Raw genomic sequence first — 20,698 nt, 5'->3', positions numbered from 1 at the left:
TCAAGAAATCTTTGTTTCTTATAGTAGGTTATCATTCTAATACAAGGTAATAATCATATTCAAACTTTGGTTCAATTTCTATAACTATAACAATCTTATTTCAAGTGATGATCTTACTTGAACTTGTTTTCGTGTCATGATTCTGCTTCAAGAACTTCGAGCCATCCAAGGATCCGTTGAAGCTAGATCCATTTTTCTATTTTCCAGTAGGTTTATCCAAGGAACTTAAGGTAGTAATGATGTTCATAACATCATTCGATTCATACATATAAAGCTATCTTATTCGAAGGTTTAAACTTGTAATCACTAGAACATAGTTTAGTTAATTCTAAACTTGTTCGCAAACAAAAGTTAATCATTCTAACTTGACTTTTAAAATCAACTAAACACATGTTATATATCTATATGATATGCTAACTTAATGATTTAAAACCTGGAAACACGAAAAACACCGTAAAACCGGATTTACGCCGTCGTAGTAACACCGCGGGCTGTTTTGGGTTAGTTAATTAAAAACTATGATAAACTTTGATTTAAAAGTTGTTATTCTGAGAAAATGATTTTTATTATGAACATGAAACTATATCCAAAAATTATGGTTAAACCCAAAGTGGAAGTATGTTTTCTAAAATGGTCATCTAGACGTCGTTCTTTCGACTGAAATGACTACCTTTACAAAAACGACTTGTAACTTATTTTTACGACTATAAACCTACACTTTTTCTGTTTAGATTCATAAAATAGAGTTCAATATGAAACCATAGCAATTTGATCACTCAAAATGGATTTAAAATGAAGAAGTTATGGGTAAAACAAGATTGGATAATTTTTCTCATTTTAGCTACGTGAAAATTGGTAACAAATCTATTCCAACCATAACTTAATTAACTTGTATTGTATATTATGTAATCTTGAGATACCATAGACATGTATACAATGTTTCGACCTATCATGTCGACACATCTATATATATTTCGGAACAACCATAGACACTCTATATGTGAATGTTGGAGTTAGCTATACAGGGTTGAGGTTGATTCCAAAATATATATAGTTTGAGTTGTGATCAATACTGAGATACGTATACACTGGGTCGTGGATTGATTCAAGATAATATTTATCGATTTATTTCTGTACATCTAACTGTGGACAACTAGTTGTAGGTTACTAACGAGGACAGCTGACTTAATAAACTTAAAACATCAAAATATATTAAAAGTGTTGTAAATATATTTTGAACATACTTTGATATATATGTATATATTGTTATAGGTTCGTGAATCAACCAGTGGCCAAGTCTTACTTCCTGACGAAGTAAAAATATGTGAAAGTGAGTTATAGTCCCACTTTTAAAATCTAATATTTTTGGAATGAGAATACATGCAGGTTTTATAAATGATTTACAAAATAGACACAAGTAAGTGAAACTACATTCTATGGTTGAATTATCAAAATCGAATATGCCCCTTTTTATTAAGTCTGGTAATCTAAGAATTAGGGAACAGACACCCTAATTGATATGAATCCTAAAGATAGATCTATTTGGCCTAACAAACCCCATCCAAAGTACCGGATGCTTTAGTACTTCGAAATTTATATCATTTCCGAAGGGTGTCCCGGAATGATGGGGATATTCTTATATATGCATCTTGTTAATGTCGGTTACCAGGTGTTCACCATATGAATGATTTTTATCTCTATGTATGGGATGTGTATTGAAATATGAAATCTTGTGGTCTATTGTTACGATTTGATATATATAGGTTAAACCTATAACTCACCAACATTTTTGTTGACGTTTAAAGCATGTTTATTCTCAGGTGAATACTAAGAGCTTTCGCTGTTGCATACTAAAATAAGGACAAGATTTGGAGTCCATGTTTGTATGATATTGTGTAAAAACTGCATTCAAGAAACTGATTTCGATGTAACATATTTGTATTGTAAACCATTATGTAATGGTCGTGTGTAAACAGGATATTTTAGATTATCATTATTTGATAATCTACGTAAAGCTTTTTAAACCTTTATTTATGAAATAAAGGTTATGGTTTGTTTTAAAAATGAATGCAGTCTTTGAAAAACGTCTCATATAGAGGTCAAAACCTCGCAACGAAATCAATTAATATGGAACGTTTTTAATCAATAAGAACGGGACATTTCATTCATAATCTGGCGCATTAATGTCTGGATGAGTAATTGCGTGACCTTGGCCAGTGCGTTTAGCTCTCATTCGGTCTTCCATACTTAAAGGTTCCAGATTCTCCATAATTGAATTTGTTGAATCGGAATCACTAGAGGATTCTGATTTAATGGTTCATTCCTCAACAATCTCTGTTTGAATGATTGGTGGTTCCGGAGGAAAATTTAATGGTTCAGGATCTATGAATCATCCCTGAATATTCTCCGGATTCTCAATTGTGAGGTCGGGTTCAAAAAATGGATTATCGGAAATTTGAACTGGAGTACTTGGTCGACTGGATTACGATTCTAAAGAAAAATCAACGGCGGTAATATTTGCTAAATGTATTGATTTAGTTACAGATGGTGAACGTACAAAAGGTGGTGAACGTCTTGCTCGGTGCATTCACTGAATATCCTATTAGTTTTTAAAAGGAAAGAAAAATTATATAAGTTATCCAATTAATAGACTTTTCTGATTTTGCCCACGTTTCGAATAGTCAAAAGATGCAGCAGAGGGGCATGATTCATTTGGTCTCAATATAATTGAGGACTGTTTGGCTCCAATAACCCGGTCCACGTACAAATCCAACTATTACTACGAACCAGAAAATTTTGATGTCTATTAATTTAACTACTTAAAATAAATTTTCGTAATTTTAAGAAATTTAGATAAGAAGTAGAATAAAAATCTATGTCCTAAAAACTAGAATAGCGAGAAATAAGAAAGAAAAAGAGCGCGTCGAAAAAGGTCGAAAAAGAAAAGAAAAATTGAAAAAGGCGTTGAAAAATAAGAAATAAAAAGAGTGACTTATAAAACTTTAAAACATTCGCCTAACCCAACCTTATTACTACCACTAACTTAAAATTATAATCGCAAATTGAGATTACTAATTGGAATGATAATTGATACATAGGTAAAAGGTGTCTAAAAATATTAAAGCTTACAAGAAAAACTATAACCCAAATGGCAATAACTTAAAAAGAAACTAAAACTTAAAAAGGCGTCGCAAAATTTTAAAGCACCTAAATCTTAGTCTAAAGAAAAAGCACTTAAGGAATTTTACGGCAAAGCCTAAAAATCTAGAAGTAAAAATAACTATGGCAAAAACTATGAGTTAAAAATAAATACGAGCGAAAAATACAAAAATTACGCTAAAACTATTAAAAAGGGACAAAATATAAAAATATATAAAAAGTTGTAAAAATTACAATTTTTATAAAAATATTATTTTTATATTATTTATTTTATAAAACTATTAATTTTATAATTTAATTATACTAATTAAACTAAATAATACAAATTAATAATAAAAACTAAATTAATAATTAAAAATTAAACCCTAATTAGGGTTATAATAATAATAATTATATATTAATTAAAACCCTAAACAGGCGGCTGAGGTTACCAGGCCTGTCAAATCACCTCATGCGATCGCATGAGGTGTTAGTTGATTTTCCATGCGATCGCATGGCTTGCGAAATTGGGCCAGACTCTGGGCTGCAACAGTGATCGGGCAGAGTATGTTTTCTTTTTCTTTTTTTTTTTTTTTTTTTTCTGTTTTGCTGTTTTAATAAAATTATGTAATATATTTATATAAATTAAATAAACTTATATTTTTATAAAATAAAGATAAAGAAACTTTTATATAACTTACAAACTCTTAAAAATATTTATATTTTTGTTTTTCTTTTTATATTTTCGAATATTTAAAACGTATTTTTACAAAAGCGTACTAAAAATAAAAATCTTTTTTTTTTTGTGTGGCATTTCGCTTCGGCGTTCCCCGGCAGCGGCGCCAAAAATACTTGATGTTAAAGCTAAGGGGTATAAAATACTATTAAATTTTACAAGGAAATACTATTAAATACGATACAATTTTACACAAGATATTTATTTATTTATTGAATGGATATACTTAAACCTTGCTACAACACTTATAGGCAGTGTACCTAATCGTACAGTAGTGTAGTTTTTAGTAAGTCCGGTTCGTTCCACAGGGAATCTTTTTCACAAAGCTTAACGCTATATTAGTTTAAATTTATAAAAATACAAATATATATATAAGTAATATTATTATTATAAAGGGGGGTTTTTACCGTTTAATGACCGGTTTGTCGATTTTAAAACTTTAGTCGCAGTTAAAACCAAATGTAAAATATTAAATAAAAGACTTAATTTAAAGCGTAAAGTAAATAACGATAATGAAATTGCGAATAATAAAAGTGCGATAAAATAAACTTGCGATAATTAAAAAGTACGATAATTAAAAGTGCAATTAAATACAATAACAATAAATAAAAATGCGATAATTAGAAGTGCAATTAAATATAAAATAAAGGAAATTAAATATGAAATAAAAGAATTATGCTTATTTAAACTTCCGTAATCATGATGTTTGACGTGTTGATTTTAGTTTTATGCCCATGGGTTAATTGTCCTTTGTCCTGGATTATTTAATATGTCCGTCTAGTTTTTGTCCATAACAGTCCATCAGTCATAAATATAAAGTGCGAGTGTCCTCGTCAAATTATCCTTATACCCGAAGTTTAAATATTCCAACTAATTAGGGACTTAAACTGTAACAAGATTTTAATACTTTGTTTAATAATTACACCAGGATGTCGACTGAGTGTAACCCAAGGTTTTAATACCTTGTTATCAATTATGCCAAGTGTCCTTGTACATAATTTCACCCCTATTTTAATAATTCTAGTGGCTATTAATCCATTCCCGTGTCCGGTTAAATGAACGATTATTCGTACATATAAATACCCCGCCCATCGTGTCCGATCGAGTGTATATGGTTATTTATAGGTACGTCCAATTGTAAATCTTTATATTAAAATTAACAAACTATCATTTAGTTAAACAAATATAAAGCCCATTAATAGCCCATAGTCTAATTTCTACAAGTGTCGTTCTTTTGTCCAAACCCCAATTATGGTACAAAGCCCAATTACCCAATTTTAATATTTTTAGCCCAACATCATGATTACTTCGGATTAAATAAGCATAATAATAACTTAGCTACGAGACACTAAATTAAAAAGGTTGAACATAACTTACAATGATTAAAAATAGCGTAGCGTTACACGGACAGAATTTCGACTTACACCCTTACAACATTCGCTAACATACCCTTATTATTAGGATTTAAAATTAAAATTAAAATATAAATATAAATATAAATATTACGTTGAGTGAAGAAGAAAAAGATGTGTTTATTTTGGCCAAAACGCGTTGAATTTATAGGACCTGGGCTGGATTTCAGAGCCATGCGATCGCATGGCTTTTGTGCCTCCAGGCCATGCGATCGCATGGCCAGCTGGGAGAAGTCACATATCTTTGTTTTCTTTCTTGCCGACGTTTATAAATAATAATATAATATATAAATAATTATAAGAATTATTTAAATATTATATTTTATTTATGTGCATAGTTAACTTGTAATTTTTAGTCCGTTGCGTCGAGCGTTGAGAGTTGTCTCTGGTCCCGGTTCCAGATTTTTGAACGTCCTTGCGTACAATTTAATATCTTGTACTTTGCGTTTTGAATCTTGTACTCTTGTAATTTTGAGACGTTTCTTATCAATAATTGAAACCTCATTGATTGTATTTTGTACTTTTGAGCTTTTTGGTCGTTTGCGTCTTCAATTCGTCGAATCTGTCTTTTGTCTTCACCTTTTATTATTTAAACGAATATCACTTGTAAATAGAACAGTTGCAACTAAAAGCTTGTCTTTCTTGAGGAATAATGCTATGAAATATATGTTCGTTTTTAGCATTATCAACAGGCCCCGTAATATCTAAGAAGGCGAAGAAGAAAGTTAGTAAGGGGAACACGGAGGTTGTCGTGGGTAATTTGTAAAGCGTATAAAGTAATTTTCCCCTCAGGAGGGTTGTCAGCAGTTTGTCCAATGGTGGGAAGAACAGGGTTGTATTGATTGAGATGGCGAAAGGCAATCTTTAATCCATCTAAATATTCACTAGTTAATGATGAAGCCATCGTGCTAACTTCTGGAATGTCAGCAGTATTTGATGAAGAAGGCTTGGCGTGTTCTTGGCCAGTACTCCGTGAAGAAGCCATGATAATACAGTAATAGATATCAACAAGAAGAAAATAGCAGTAAGATGAAGTGTACTGACCTTGGAAGACGGTAAACCTTAAAAAGTTGAAGATTGAAGAAGGCGATGAAGATTTGGGAGGAATATGCTTTTTGGATCTTGGCAAAGGTAAAAAAGTGATGGTAACAGGGTTATGACGGTTTTTATAAGGGTTCATCGGTGCAATTTTTATGGTCATGATTGAGACACGTGTATGGGTGAGTTTAAACGAAGGGTGCAAGTGTAACGACCCGGAAATTTCTGACCAAATTTAAACTCTAATCTCTATATGGTTCCGACACGATAAGCAAAAACCCTAAAGTTGACCCGCACTTTTTCGATCGTTCTATACTTATAAGATTAATATTTACATAAATTAAACCTAACCAACATGATAAGCAATCCAAATTGTTGAGACTTATGTTTTCGAAAAGAGTTTTACACAACGTTTGACCGCTAGTTTGACCGATGATATCACGAACTATACAATATATGATAATTATACGTTTGTGTATATATATGTATATATACATATTTAACATGATCTAAGAATGTTTTAATATCTCATGTTGTATTAATAACAATAAGTTATAAGTATATTTTGAAACTACTAACTTAAGTTTTCAAAACGATAACCATACGTAACGTTATTTGACTTAAATACTTATGACCTATAATGTTTATACATATATCGTATAAGTAATGTATTTAATCACTTTTAAAGACTTAAATACATAAAACAATATAAGTATATTTACAAAAGATAGCTATATTTGAATCCTCGTTCCGTTTTCTCAAAGATTTCTATACGTATACCTAGGATATATGTACCCGTATCATACGCAGCTTCTAGATGTATTTACTATTGGTATATACCAATAAAAATCTGCTCCTTAGCAGCCTTAAATGATTAAGAAACATGTGGAACCAACCATTTGTCAAGTAGCATGAATTATTTAGCAAGAAAACAAAGTTAGGTATCTTTTTTTTCCTTTATAACCTAAAAACGTTTTTATGCATGCACACCATTTCTTCACCCCATTTTCTCATACTTACACTTCCATTTCTCTCTCAAAATACTCTTAACTTCATACTTGATCATCTCCAAGCATTTTCCCCATCATTTAGCTTCAAAAACCTTACTTAAACACCATAAGAAAACCATACAAAAACACTTCAAGAAATCCTTCCAAGAACACAAACTTACTTCCAATCTTTCATCCAATTCCATCACCCTTTTGGTTCTAGATTTTTACTCCTCTTTTACAGCAACCTTGTCCAAGGAACTTGAGGTAGTATCTATGTTCATAACCTTATTCGATTCATATATATATAGCTATCATATTTTGTGGTATACAATTTTAACAACAAGAACATAGTTTGAAAGTTTTCAAACTTGTTTGCAAACTAAATAGATCCTTCTAACTTAACTTTTAAAATACTTCAAGACCTGTAATATAACTTAAATATATGCTAACTTAACAAGGTATAACTTGGTTTTTCAAAGAATATCTTAAAAACTGTTTTTACGACGTCGGAGTGTAACCGGGGACTGTTTTGGGTTGGATAATTAAAAACTATCTTAAACTTTGAATTGGAGGTTTATGTTCTGGAAAAATGATTTTTACTATAAATATGTTAACACATAAAAATTTCATGATTTAATTCAAAGTATAAGTATTTTTAGAAAAATGGTCATTAAGTGTTATTTTTTTTGTAACAAAAATGTTTAACTTCATAAGTTTCACTAAAGTTTCACCTATGCCGTGTGATTTTGAATACAAACCAAGGTATTTTCAGTTCATAGTCTTAAAGAGGGACTCGATCCAAGGAGATGGCAAGTTGAATCAACGAAAACGGATTTGTAACGAAGAAACTATGACCGAAACAAAATTGGTTATCCTAGACTTGTTTAACTTCGGGATTAATTGGGAAAAATTAAATAAATCACATATTTCTAAGATAACATGATATTTTATATATATGTACTTATAATTCAATTTTATATGGTTCAGGATCACCAGTAAACAACACGAGAAGATTAATCATAAGATCCCATGTTTGTACGCAACACGTCATTTGACAACACCGGTACTTTATGTACGCAACACGTCATTTGACAACACCGGTACCGTGGGTCAAGATTAATCTCGACCAATACATATACGATGGGGTTTTATTTATTTCGTTGGGGGTTTTATTTATTTCATTGCGGGTATATTAAACATCTAAAAATGAACCATTAAAATTGAATTACTAACATCGAGCTGCTAACTACGGACTAAGGAATTATTCAAAGTATTAAAAGTATAACAAGTATATATATGTGACGCTTGTTTAAAAAGAAAAGGTATTGATATATTATATATGGATAGGTTCGTGATATCAACCGGAGACCAAGTCAAATTATATATATCTTCAAGACGAAAGTGAGTATATAGTCCCACTTTTAAACTCTAAATATTTCGGGATGAGAATACATGTATTTTATGTTTTACGTTATGGACACAAGTAACTGAAAAATATATTCTACGTTGAGTTGTACCACTGGCATATTTCCCTGTAGCTTGGTAACTAATATTTACAGCGGTATTGTAAACGCGAATCCTGTTGATAGATCTATCGGGCCTGACAACCCCAACCGGACTGGACGACCAGTATTCAACGGTTGCACAGTACTTCGTTTCGTGACTACACTTGGTACAGTGTAGTAAGATTTCATATTAAAGGGAATATGCGACGTGATTAATTGTTAAGTATGGTTACCAAGTGCTCAACCACTTAGAATATTTTTATTAAAATGTTTATATATGAAATCTTGTGGTCTATATTTATATCGCTGTCGACATTAAACCTATATCTCACCAACTTTATGTTGACATTTTAAAGCATGTTATTCTCAGGTATGAATTAAGTCTTCCGCTGTGCATTATCTCGTACTAAGGATACTACTTGAGGCCATTAAGGACTTATATCATAAGGCGTTGCATTCGAGTCATTGAAGTTCATAGAGACTATTATTAAGTAAATGGCGGTTTAGGTCATTTGAATATTATGAAATGTCAGGCGAATATGTCAATTATGGATGTAACTATAGATTGCCTTTTAAGAATAAATGCAACGTTTGTAAGATGTATCATATTGAGGGCAAGTACCTCGCAATGTTATCAACTATTGTAATTCGTTTGTAATCAATATGGACAACGTCCGGATGATTAGTTTCGGATCCTTTCAGCAAGATAACACTTTTTACAGCTGGAGGCGCGTGGATGATCTTAACCGTAAAAAATTAATCATAACAGTGTCAGTAAAATTCGTCTGCATTTAATGCCTAAAATGTTTTCCCCGATGCAAGTGGGCAATGAACAGGCTGGTTTGGCATGCGTTATCAAAAGTTTAACAACTTAATCATTTTTCAAATGCTTAAGTCCTTAAACTGGGGGGACTTAATGGTGTATCCTATCGTATACACACATAAAAGGCATAATAGTTGCATAAAAATAGCATCAGGAAGGCTGGAAACAACAGTTTTGTGGAGATTGTCCGTCCAGCGTTCTCCGCTGTACAGGCTGCTCCGTCATGCGTAAGCCCTGAAGGCCGCCTAGCGCATAAGCCCTGGCCGGAGAGCGCCGCATTTAGCATAAATTTCGGAGCACATGTAACAGAACGTATCATCATTTGACACGTGTTCCCAAACAAATCTGGTAGATCTGACACTATAAATAGACCCCTTGGGTCGTCATTTTAGAGAAGTTCAGATATTCTGACAACTTTGAGAGCTGAGACTTCACTTCTCTTTCTCTCTCTACTTTCTTTCACTAGAAGTCATCCGGCTAGCACTCTTACACTCTACGGACGACAGATTGATTAAGCCACCCCACAAGTTTCTACACTTGTGAACCGGGTCTGCAGGGATTATTTTCCGAGGGTAAAAATCAATCGGCAACACTCCGCCCTCCTAAAGCTAGATCACTTCTAGTCTCTTGTTGACATACTAAGCCTTACCTCATAAGGAAATAGGTGTTAACATTAGAGGAAGCTCGTTTATAGATAGTTTTCCTTTAGTTAGTTGTTTCTAGGTGCGAGCTTTCCATTTTCCCTCGTTTATTTGTATTCTCTGTTAATGACGTTTTTCTTTGAAAAACGACATCATTTTTATATGAGTTTTCGTTATAGTTGCCAAGAAAAAGAAAAAAAAAACAACTCCAACTTTCCAAGTACGGTTAAAACATACGATCACACATTACTTCTGCTATTATCTTAACCTACTAAACTACTAATAATTCTGCTAATTTTTCATAAACTTAAACATCCATATATTTGTAGATGGAAAATTTAGCTCGGTGTCTCTAACGATCTTTCCGACAAGGCGACAGAAACATCTAAAAGGACATATATTTAAATCCATTTTCTTAAAATTAAAAATAATATAAATATAAATTAATATGTATACATTCCCACTTGTCTAATTACATAATAACAAAATTTAAACAAAATTCAATCGCCAGAGATTGAGTTAAGATAAAACATCAATCCGTGATTAAAAACACTTGTTATACTATGCAACTAGCTAGCCTACTTCATACAAAGGATGATTTTTTAATTAGGGAGGGCACATATTTTTATTCAGATATATGCAGTTTAACTGTGTTATTCTTCACGCGTTTGTTTTGCTTTTTTAGTCATTTCAAAATGTGGTAAATTTGAACTTATATAGTCACTCAAAGTATTAGAATGTCAATCACTAAAACATCTTAAAATAGTTAACTAGTCTATAACATCATATTTCTTCAAAAAATGCTTCATCTACTAAACTAAACGTACAGCATGATATTTTCACATATATACTCATGTTTATTAGCCAACTCATAGTGAGTCATAATTCATTTATTTAAAAATTTGTTTGTGGTCCTAATAAACAAAAATAAAAACACACTCATGGATTGAGTATCAACTCTTTCTTACTTCTACAATCAATGCAAAAGAAGCTGCAACATCATATTATCCATGGCAGCAGAACTCTGTGATTTGCAGGTTCATATTAATGGTCAACAAACATTCTATCTACATGAGGTAATAATTTACAAATCATCATTTACTTATTCTTTATATTTTTATTTGAAAAAAAAAACTGATTGACACATAGCTAAATATCAAGAGTCTTTCGTTTAGTATTATTGTTTATTATTAACTCTGATTAGGGTTTTCTTGCAGAAAACAATATCAAGATTCTCAGGGAAGTTAAGAAAGATTATCAAGAAAGAGAAGAAACGAACTCAGATTCGAAAAACCGGAATTGAGATCAATGATTTCCCTGGGGGGTCAGATGGGTTTGAATTATTTTCAAGATTTTGTTACAACAATGGCGAAATTGATATTTCGGTTTTAAACATCTCTCTCCTTCATTGTTGTGCGGTTTTTTTAGGCATGAATGATACTCTTTTGCCTAAAACTTCTGAGATTTTATCACGGATGTCTGACTGGTCATGGACAGACATCCGTGATTGTCTCAAGAATTGCACTCCATTCATTTCGTATGCCGAATCTTTCGGCATACTTGAAAAACTTATATCCAATCTCATTATCAAAATTACCCAAAACTCATATTGCACAACTTTGATCCCATATTCATCTTCGTCATCTTCTCCTGATAGTAGTACTATAAAGCCTAATAGTACTTTATCAAGACTGTCATCCAGTTCATCAACTAAAAGGTTATGGTGGTTTGATGATTTGACAATTTTACCTCCATTGATAATAGAAAGATTTGCAAAGGATTTATGAGCTTATGGCAATGAAAATAATAATTTAGTTGTCACAAGATTCCTTCTACATTATTTAAAATCTTCATCTCAATCAAAGTTACAATCTTTTTCAAGAAATGATTATAGTGGTCTTGCTGATTTAGTAGTTTATGGAGTGATATCAATGGGAAAAAATGCATTTTCATGTAGAGGGTTATTTTGGGTATTAAGAATTGTTTCAAGTTTTGGGTTGAGTAGAGAGTGTAGAGTTGGGTTAGAAAGATTGATTGGTGGGGTGCTTGATCAAGCAAAAGTTGATGATTTGTTGGTGAGTAATAATGGATCAAGTGGTGTGTATGATGTAAATCTTGTTTTGAGATTGATAAGAGAGAGTAATAAAGTTGAAGGGGTGTGTTTGGAAAGAATGAAGAAAGTTGGGGGGTTAATTGATAAATATTTGGGAGAGATTGCACCTGATCAGAATTTGAAGATATCAAAGTTTTTAGGGGTTGCAGAGAGTTTATCAGATTGTGCAAGAGATTGCTTTGATGGGGTCTACAAAGCCATTGATATATATCTTGAGGTAGCCACTACTTTATATTCACATTTTGTTTATATTTGGTGAGTAACATGTTACATGCTATATAAGTGACCTTTATACTCCGTATAATAATATAAATATAAATATAAGTAAGAAATGAATATGAGAGACTGTATGAGATATGAGATATGAATGAATATGAATATGAATATGAATAAATTTAATTTAACTACTTTTATATAATCATATAAGAACTGATGAAACCTAAAATGTACATAACACTATAAGTTACAATTATTGAGGTTTGTCATTTCCTTCAACATCTATGCATAGAAAAATAATATTCCATTAACATTGCAATACTTTAGGGTTGTACGTATGTAGTATACGTATATATAGTGCTACGATTTGAATATATATACGTTTTTGAGGACAAGAGAAGAGGAAAGTGTTAATATTTTTGCGGTGAATGTTAATTTTTATATAAATGTCAAAAAGTTAAATTTAAAATATGATGTCAAATTCAAAGTTTTATATATAGCCTCCATTGATTAATTTTTTTTAATGGTTATAACATCAACTGATAATTCAATGACCACGATTCATTTTTTTCTCTTTTTTGCTTGATAAAATTTTTTTAGCACGAGAGATGATTATATTAAAACAAGTCTTGTAAGGAGCTAGACAAAAATTATCAATCCTAAAGTTTCAATCTATTTAAAGATGTAACTGTTTCTGAGCCGTTATATATTCTAAAGAGCGAAGATACAAATATTTCTCACAATCATTCTCATTCTTTTCCGACCTAAAAATCATGCTATCCAAGAGGGAATTAACTATTCGGGGGAAGCGGGGGAAGCAAAAACTTTTTTTTTCTTTTTCGTTTTTTGAAAAAACTTTGTTCACGAACATTATAGATGAGATGAAAATATGAACATTTAGTAGAGGCATTTTGTGATAAATGTTTTTATTTTGGAGGAAAAACGCTCGAAGAAGTAATATATAACAATTATCGTGTTTTTCGAGCGTATTTTGAGGTTTTAGCTATTGGGGTTTAGATATTAGGGTTTATAGGGTTTAGATATTAGGGTTTAGAAATTTAGGATTTAGGGTTTAGATTTAGGGTTTAGATTTAGGATTTAGATTGAGTTTTTAACACGAACGGTTTAGAGTTTAGGGTTTATGGTTTAGGATTTAGGGTTTGGTGTTTTGGGTTTATGGAATAAACCCAAAACACCCATAAACCCAAAACACCAAACCCTAAACCCTAAACTCTAAATCGGGCTAAATTTTACTTCACAAAACATGAAGAAAAAAACGTTCATATTCTTCACGAACAATATTATCTTGAATGTTATTTTTGTCGATCGTTTTCCCGCCTAAATAATAACATTCATCACGAAGTGTCTCTTCTAAATGTTCATATTTTCGTGTGATCTTGATGCCGGGAAAAAAATTTTTCCAAAAAAACGAAATTTTTTTTTTTTGCTTCCCCCCGCTCCCCCCGATTGGTTACTTCCCCATTGATCCTGTCCCTATATATATATATATATATATATATATATATATATATATATATATATATATATATATATATATATATATATATATATATATATATATATATATATATATATATATACACACACACACATATATATATATATATATATAGGATCAAGAGGAAAGTAACAAATCAGGGGGAAGCGGGGAAGCAAAATCTTTTTTTTTCGTTTTTTGAAAAAACTTTGTTCACGAACATTATAGATTGGATGAAAATATGAACATTTAATAGAGACACTTTGTGATAAATATTTTTATTTTGGCGGGAAAACGCTCGAAGAACTAATATATAACAATTATCGTGTTTTTCAAGCGTATGTTGAGGTTTTAGATATTAGGATTTATAGGGTTTAGATATTAGGGTTTAGAAATTTAGGGTTTAGATTTAGGGTTTAGATTTAGAATTTAGATTGAATTTTTAACACGAACGGTTTAGAGTTTAGGGTTTAGGGTTTTGTGTTTTGGGTTTCTGGAATAAACCCAAAACACCAAACCCTAAACCCTAAATTCTAAACCCTAAACTCTAAACTCTAAATCGGGCTAAATTTTACTTCACAAAACATAAAAAAAAAACGTTAACATTCTTCACGAACAATATTATCTTAAATGTTATTTTTGTCGATCGTTTTTTCGCCTAAATAATAACATTCATCACGAAGTGTCTTTTCTAAATGTTCATATTTTCGTGTGATCTTGATGCCTGAAAAAAAAATTCCAAAAAAAGAAAACGAATTTTTTTTTTTGCTTTCCCTTGCTTCCCCCAATTGGTTACTTTCCCATTGATCCTGCTCCTATATATATACTAGTAGTTATTTTTATTTTTTTTATTTTATCTTTTTTGCCCCTATATATATACACTAGTATATATACACTACTAGTAGTTATATATACTAGCAGTTATTTATTTTATCTTTTTTGCCAAGATTCATAGTTTGTGCATCTGCAAGTCAAGAGATGCCTTTGTTACGGAATAGGTGATAGGGACACACAGAAAAAAACATAAGATATGACAAAAAATGGTTATTACCAACAGTTTAACATTTTTGGACTAGCATTTAATAAACACATATTCCGTATATGGACATCATTACACTCTCACTCTAAATTTGTCTGTGTTTTCATTTTATTAAATTTCGTATATTTTAATGTTTTTTTTTTTTTTTAAATCATGTTAAAAGAATAAAAGCGATCATTCATTTTTTCGAGTGGTACATAAACTAATATATATTTAATTATATACATATACACATTAATTAATGTTGATGCATATCTGTATCGCCGTTGCTGGGCGAATAACGTTTATTATTCTATTGTACACCTAGTTGATGTATACGCATGAAACTGGTCAGTTACAGGAGCATATGTAACTGTTGGGCCATAACGTTCAGAAGCTCATTCGTGTGAATGAGGCTCATTAGGGTTGATGTCTAGTTTGCCTATAAATAAGTTTATGTGTTCTTTAGGGTTAAGAGAGAAGAGAGTAACCTTAATTGGGATAGCCGTTTTGGCGATCCAGTGCATAGGGGAGATCATGCTCGATCTCCCTGACCACCGATGTTTCTCTGTTTAAATCAATATTGTAATCTCGATATTTATATATTATATTGATTTTATCTCTTCATGTTTATAATGTTCATCTTTTATCTTGTTCTTAAACGTTATTCGATGCTTATTTATGGTCAAAAGATCAGTATTGGTGGAATCAGGGGACCAACAATTAATTAAAATTTTCATATTTAAGTTGAATTTAAATTTATACGCAAAGTAAGATTTCATTAGTTCATTGTTAACTTATATGATATAAATTTATAAGTAGCCAAATTTATAAGTAGCCAAATTTATAAGTAGCCAAATTTAATACGACAAATAAGATTTCATTAATTTTTTACATCTTTTAAAGATAAAAAATTTGTCAATACTACTTTTTAATACACAACTTTTCCTAAATAATTAATATAACAACTAGTGAAATAACCTGTGAAATCACGAGTTTGTTTAAACGAAACAGTTTAATGATATGTTTTAGGTATTAAGTGAATGTAAATGCTAAAGTCATTTAGTTTAATAACCCGTGAAACCACTGATTCCGACTAAGAAACTTAATAATCAAATTATTGTAGTTTATAAAATGCGTATAGCAAATAATGACAGCGAAAGCGTACCACAAATATTTTGCCTGGAACATACGATCCGAAATAATCAAAGATTTTAAAAGAGAGAATGCTAAACTATTAATATGAAGATATGTGATATTGTTTTGAAATTTTGACCAAATAATATGCAGGAGAAATTTTTTTAAATTTAGAAACAGAATAATTATTTAAGTTATATATCTTTTGCATTTATTTTTCATTATTATCATTTTTCCTTTAATTGTTATTAATTAAATGTATATAATTAAAATTAATTGTTATTTATGACATCATCATGGTGTTCTAAGAATTTTTTAATTTTTTTTTGAATTTTTTTAATTTAAAGCTTAAAAAATGTATATTTATGAAATCTTCATTTTAAAATTTTAATAGAAACTATATAGATAGATATCATCTTTATAAAGTGCAACGTGCTTTTCTAAAATATAACTCCACATATATTGAAGAAGTAGAAAATGGTAAGAACGTGAAATAGGAAACAAAAATAAAAAACCAGAAAGTGGGTGTTTAGGCAGGGATGCAGTTTGTTTGTGTCATCTAGTTAATGGCCCTATATATTTTACTGGACGGCCACATCACCTATATAAATGAGTGTTATTGGTAAAGATGTAAAGAGTAACTACTTAATTTTAGACTTCTCATTTTTTTTTAACGGCGATATCGAAATCGAATATTCTCATTTGTCACTCACATACGTGTTAAAAAGAAACTCAATTCGCGACGATGTTAACAGTACCATCGAAGGTTGAATAAACTCCTCTTGAAGTGAGAATCGAACTTGGGTTGGCAGTAGCCCAAGTTGAATTTCATCTCATACCACTCAAGCCAAGCTTCGGTGGTAATTTTAGAATTCCCATTGATGACAAGAACTCTATGTCCATAGCATTACTATTGTATAAGCTTCTTATATTAGTACAATCTATGGCACGAGAGGTTATATAATTTTTGTTTCTAAACGCCACTTTGATAAATTCATTAAGTTATGCATTATTGGTCTGTACAATACGTCGGAGGTAATAACATAAGCACTCTCTTTACGTTTGATAGATGGATGACTTGCTCTGCTTATAGGTTAGATGAACGATTATTTAAAGTAGTCATTGGAGGTTGAAACCATCAATGATTGAAACAAGAGGAGACAATCGGCGTAATAAATCGCCATCGCTAGAAGGTTCTGTGACGGTGATGAGGTGTGAATGGGGCAGAAAACCTCAATTAACAAATATACGGTGGGTCAAAAAGACGAATATACCCTTGATAATATAATAATATAGTGAACAGTAAATTGTGATGTGTTTTAATGATATAATTATAATTATAATTTAAACTAAGTGCATGAAATCTGACCTTTGTTTTCTATGTCTGGGCAAGGGGCATAGAATAAAATAACTTACTCCGTATATTTTAACCAAGTCTCTTTACATCCGGGGGTAAATGAAAGAATGTCTACATTATATATATCCACTCTAGCCACTCTATGTATGAGAGATTGGAAATTGATATTATTGTGTGTATAATATAGTCTATTAATGCAAAGTTTTAATGGATTTATTTTGTGAATTTATCATTGCTCTTATTATTATTATGGATTTGGATCTTAAGGTGTTTGAATGTGCAGTCGCACCCATGTCTATCATTGGAAGAAAGATCAAGGTTATGCAGATGTTTAAACTATGAGAAGCTAAGTTTAGAAGCATGTAAAGACTTAGCCAAAAATCCAAGGATCCCACCAACAATCGCGGTCCAAGCACTCAAGTCACAACACTCGAACATCCCCAACGACCATCATCATCATCATCATCATCATCATCATCATCATCATCATCATCATCATCATCATCATCATCAAGATTACTCATTCAAAGACGACCTAATATATGAAATCCCTTTGACAAAAAGTAGTAGAGAGCTCATGGTGCTCTACAACAATAATGGAAACCAAGACCATTTTGAATGCGATTCAACAGACCGTAGCTCGAGAAGTAGCTCACGAAACGAGCATACCGAAGTAGATGATGAAGGTGTGGTGAAACTAAATTTGCAAAAGATGCAATGGAGAGTGGTGGAATTGGAGAAAGTTTGTAGGGAAATGAAGGGTCAAATGTCTAGAATGGTTAAGGGCGATCGAGTCATGTCGTCTCAAGGTAGACCATTGCCGAGATTGTGTTGACCCATGCATTGTAAGGTTTTTTTTTTTTTTTTTTTTTTTTTTTTTTTTTTTTTTTTTTTTTTTTTTTTGTAACTTTATTTTGGTCTTAAGTGTATAATACTAAGATATTAAGATCTGTTATGAGTGTGATTGTATGTATATAAGTATATTATACGTTTGATATATGGGTTTCATCAAGTATCGGTTTAGAAAGTTGTTTCATCATTAGAAAAGGAAAGCTAAATATAATTATTGGAAAAAAATTGGTACTTGGAATTGTTAGAGAATTATGTTAGCCCAATGTGGGTTTGAGTCCGTTAGAATTTAGTTTAGAGTTTTAATGGCGTTCTTTGTAATCTATAAATACCGCACTAATAATAAAGTTATGAACACGAGTTGCATTATTCAATAGGAATCAGTGGCGATTCTAGGATTGAAACTCTGTGAGTTTTTATATAATTATTTGAATGATACTTTGTAATTTTTTTCTTTTAATATATGATTGTTTACTTCAAAGAACCAATTGATATTAAAAACATATGGGGTCTATCTTTAAATTTAATAGTGTCCTAAAGAAGTTTAGTAGTAATTTGTAAATAAAAATTAAAAAATAGCAAGGTTAAAGGACTCCACTTCCTTCAAGGTAAACTCGCCACTGCTTGGAATGTAGAAGTCATTGTTAAAAATGTTATTTATAGAACGAAATGATTAAACATTACATTTCTCCTAATTTAAATTTTGAGTCTACTAATAAGTAGAGGAGGACACTCGATGAGAAAAAAAGGGGTAAGAAAGGTAAAGAAACGGAACCGAACCGATTGAGTTTGGTTCTAAATAATATAATTTTTTTTGTAATTATTCTAAATAAGAAAAACTATGAATGTTGTAAAATTGACGAATTTTGTTGTTGGCCCTTTAACTTTGTACAAAACGTGTTATAACACCCCGTCAAATTCTCATCTGACGGCGTGTTAATCATAGGTCACACAGTAACAGTCACGCCCTCTAAATGAGACGTTTCAAAAGTATTCGCATTTAATTTTATTGAAAACAGTTGACTTTAAAACATAAGTCAATAACCAAAAACAAATACTATTGTGATCGTAACCACAAGACAACAGTATTTAATAAGTGTGAAAGTTTAAATGCGAAAATAATTATTGTCTTTAAATAAATCATGCTGACTCCACAGCCAGACCATGCACCAAGCAAACATCGGAAGCTAGTAACTCTTATGGACCTGAGAACAAACACGCAAAAACATGTCAACAATAATGTTGGTGAATCTACATGTTTAAGTAATATAAAACAGTATCTGAAAAACAGGATTCAGAAAAATAGTTCATTTGCATTTGACCACGAGATTTCAATAAGCATAACCCAAGCGTTGCAAAAAAGTACATACATCCATGAGCACTTGAATACTAGCATAAAGGCCTGTGTATAGTTTACAACTACACTTATCCTTTACTCCGTATATCGTATACACTTGTTCGAGTGTACATATAGTTCAAAGTAAATGTACCACAATTATAGTAAGGTGAGGTCTGTCTAACCTAACGGATTCGTCCATCTAATTTGTGCTTACCCGAAGGTTATTAAAGTATTCAAGCTAGGGGCTTTGCGAACAATAACTCAACATGTATAATAGTACTCGTGTCAAAAGTAAAAGCATTTGTAAAAATGTAATGTAACCATCGTGTATTCTCATCCCAGAAAATATGTAAAAAGCAGGACTGTAAACTCACCTTTGAAAAGCTCGGTATGAAAAGTTAGCAAAAATAGCTTGTACGGTTTACGGCCGAGTAATGCGACCTAGATATACGTATTTAGGTTGGTCAATAGTTGTATCTTATACATTTTTTATTTCATAGAGTAAGTTGTCCTATTGCTCAGACCGACGCGTTTCAATGTAAAAGTTAACACATAGTCAACTAGTTCATGCAAGTCAACAAAAGTCAACCAAGGTCAAACAAAAGTCAAACTTGGTCAAAGTGGTCAACCAAAGGCAACACCTTAGTAGGTTCATGTCAATGTTGGTCAAATAGTCAAACTTAGTTTATATCGTTCATTTCCAGTTTCAGTTTCAAGTTTTACCGATTATCGATTTCGTTGTCATACCGCATGTTAAGTAGTGTGCAATTAAAGACACATGAATATATGACAAATAAATTTCATTCATGACATGATAATGATCAGTATAAAACCTACATTCATTCACAAGCTCAAAGTTATGTCTCTAGCACGAAGCACATAATCG

At 31.3% G+C, this 20,698-nt stretch overlaps 1 protein-coding gene across 1 annotated transcript; it reads left to right on the top strand.

Annotated features, from left to right (window-relative positions):
* Positions 1-11,246: 11,246 nt before the first annotated feature.
* On the top strand, positions 11,247-18,478 carry LOC139857739 (BTB/POZ domain-containing protein At1g50280-like). Its single transcript, XM_071846567.1, has 3 exons — positions 11,247-11,361; positions 11,503-12,615; positions 17,908-18,478. Exons 1-2 carry the CDS (start codon positions 11,296-11,298, stop codon positions 12,070-12,072), a joined length of 636 nt encoding a protein of 211 aa, XP_071702668.1. The 5' UTR covers positions 11,247-11,295; the 3' UTR covers positions 12,073-12,615; positions 17,908-18,478.
* The last annotated feature ends 2,220 nt before the right edge of the window (positions 18,479-20,698 follow it).

Source organism: Rutidosis leptorrhynchoides, chromosome 7 (assembly GCF_046630445.1).
Source record: "Rutidosis leptorrhynchoides isolate AG116_Rl617_1_P2 chromosome 7, CSIRO_AGI_Rlap_v1, whole genome shotgun sequence".
In the NCBI taxonomy this organism is placed as follows: Eukaryota; Viridiplantae; Streptophyta; class Magnoliopsida; order Asterales; family Asteraceae; genus Rutidosis; species Rutidosis leptorrhynchoides.
The sequence above is the reverse complement of the archived record's forward strand: the minus strand, read 5'-3'. Positions and strand labels throughout refer to the sequence as shown.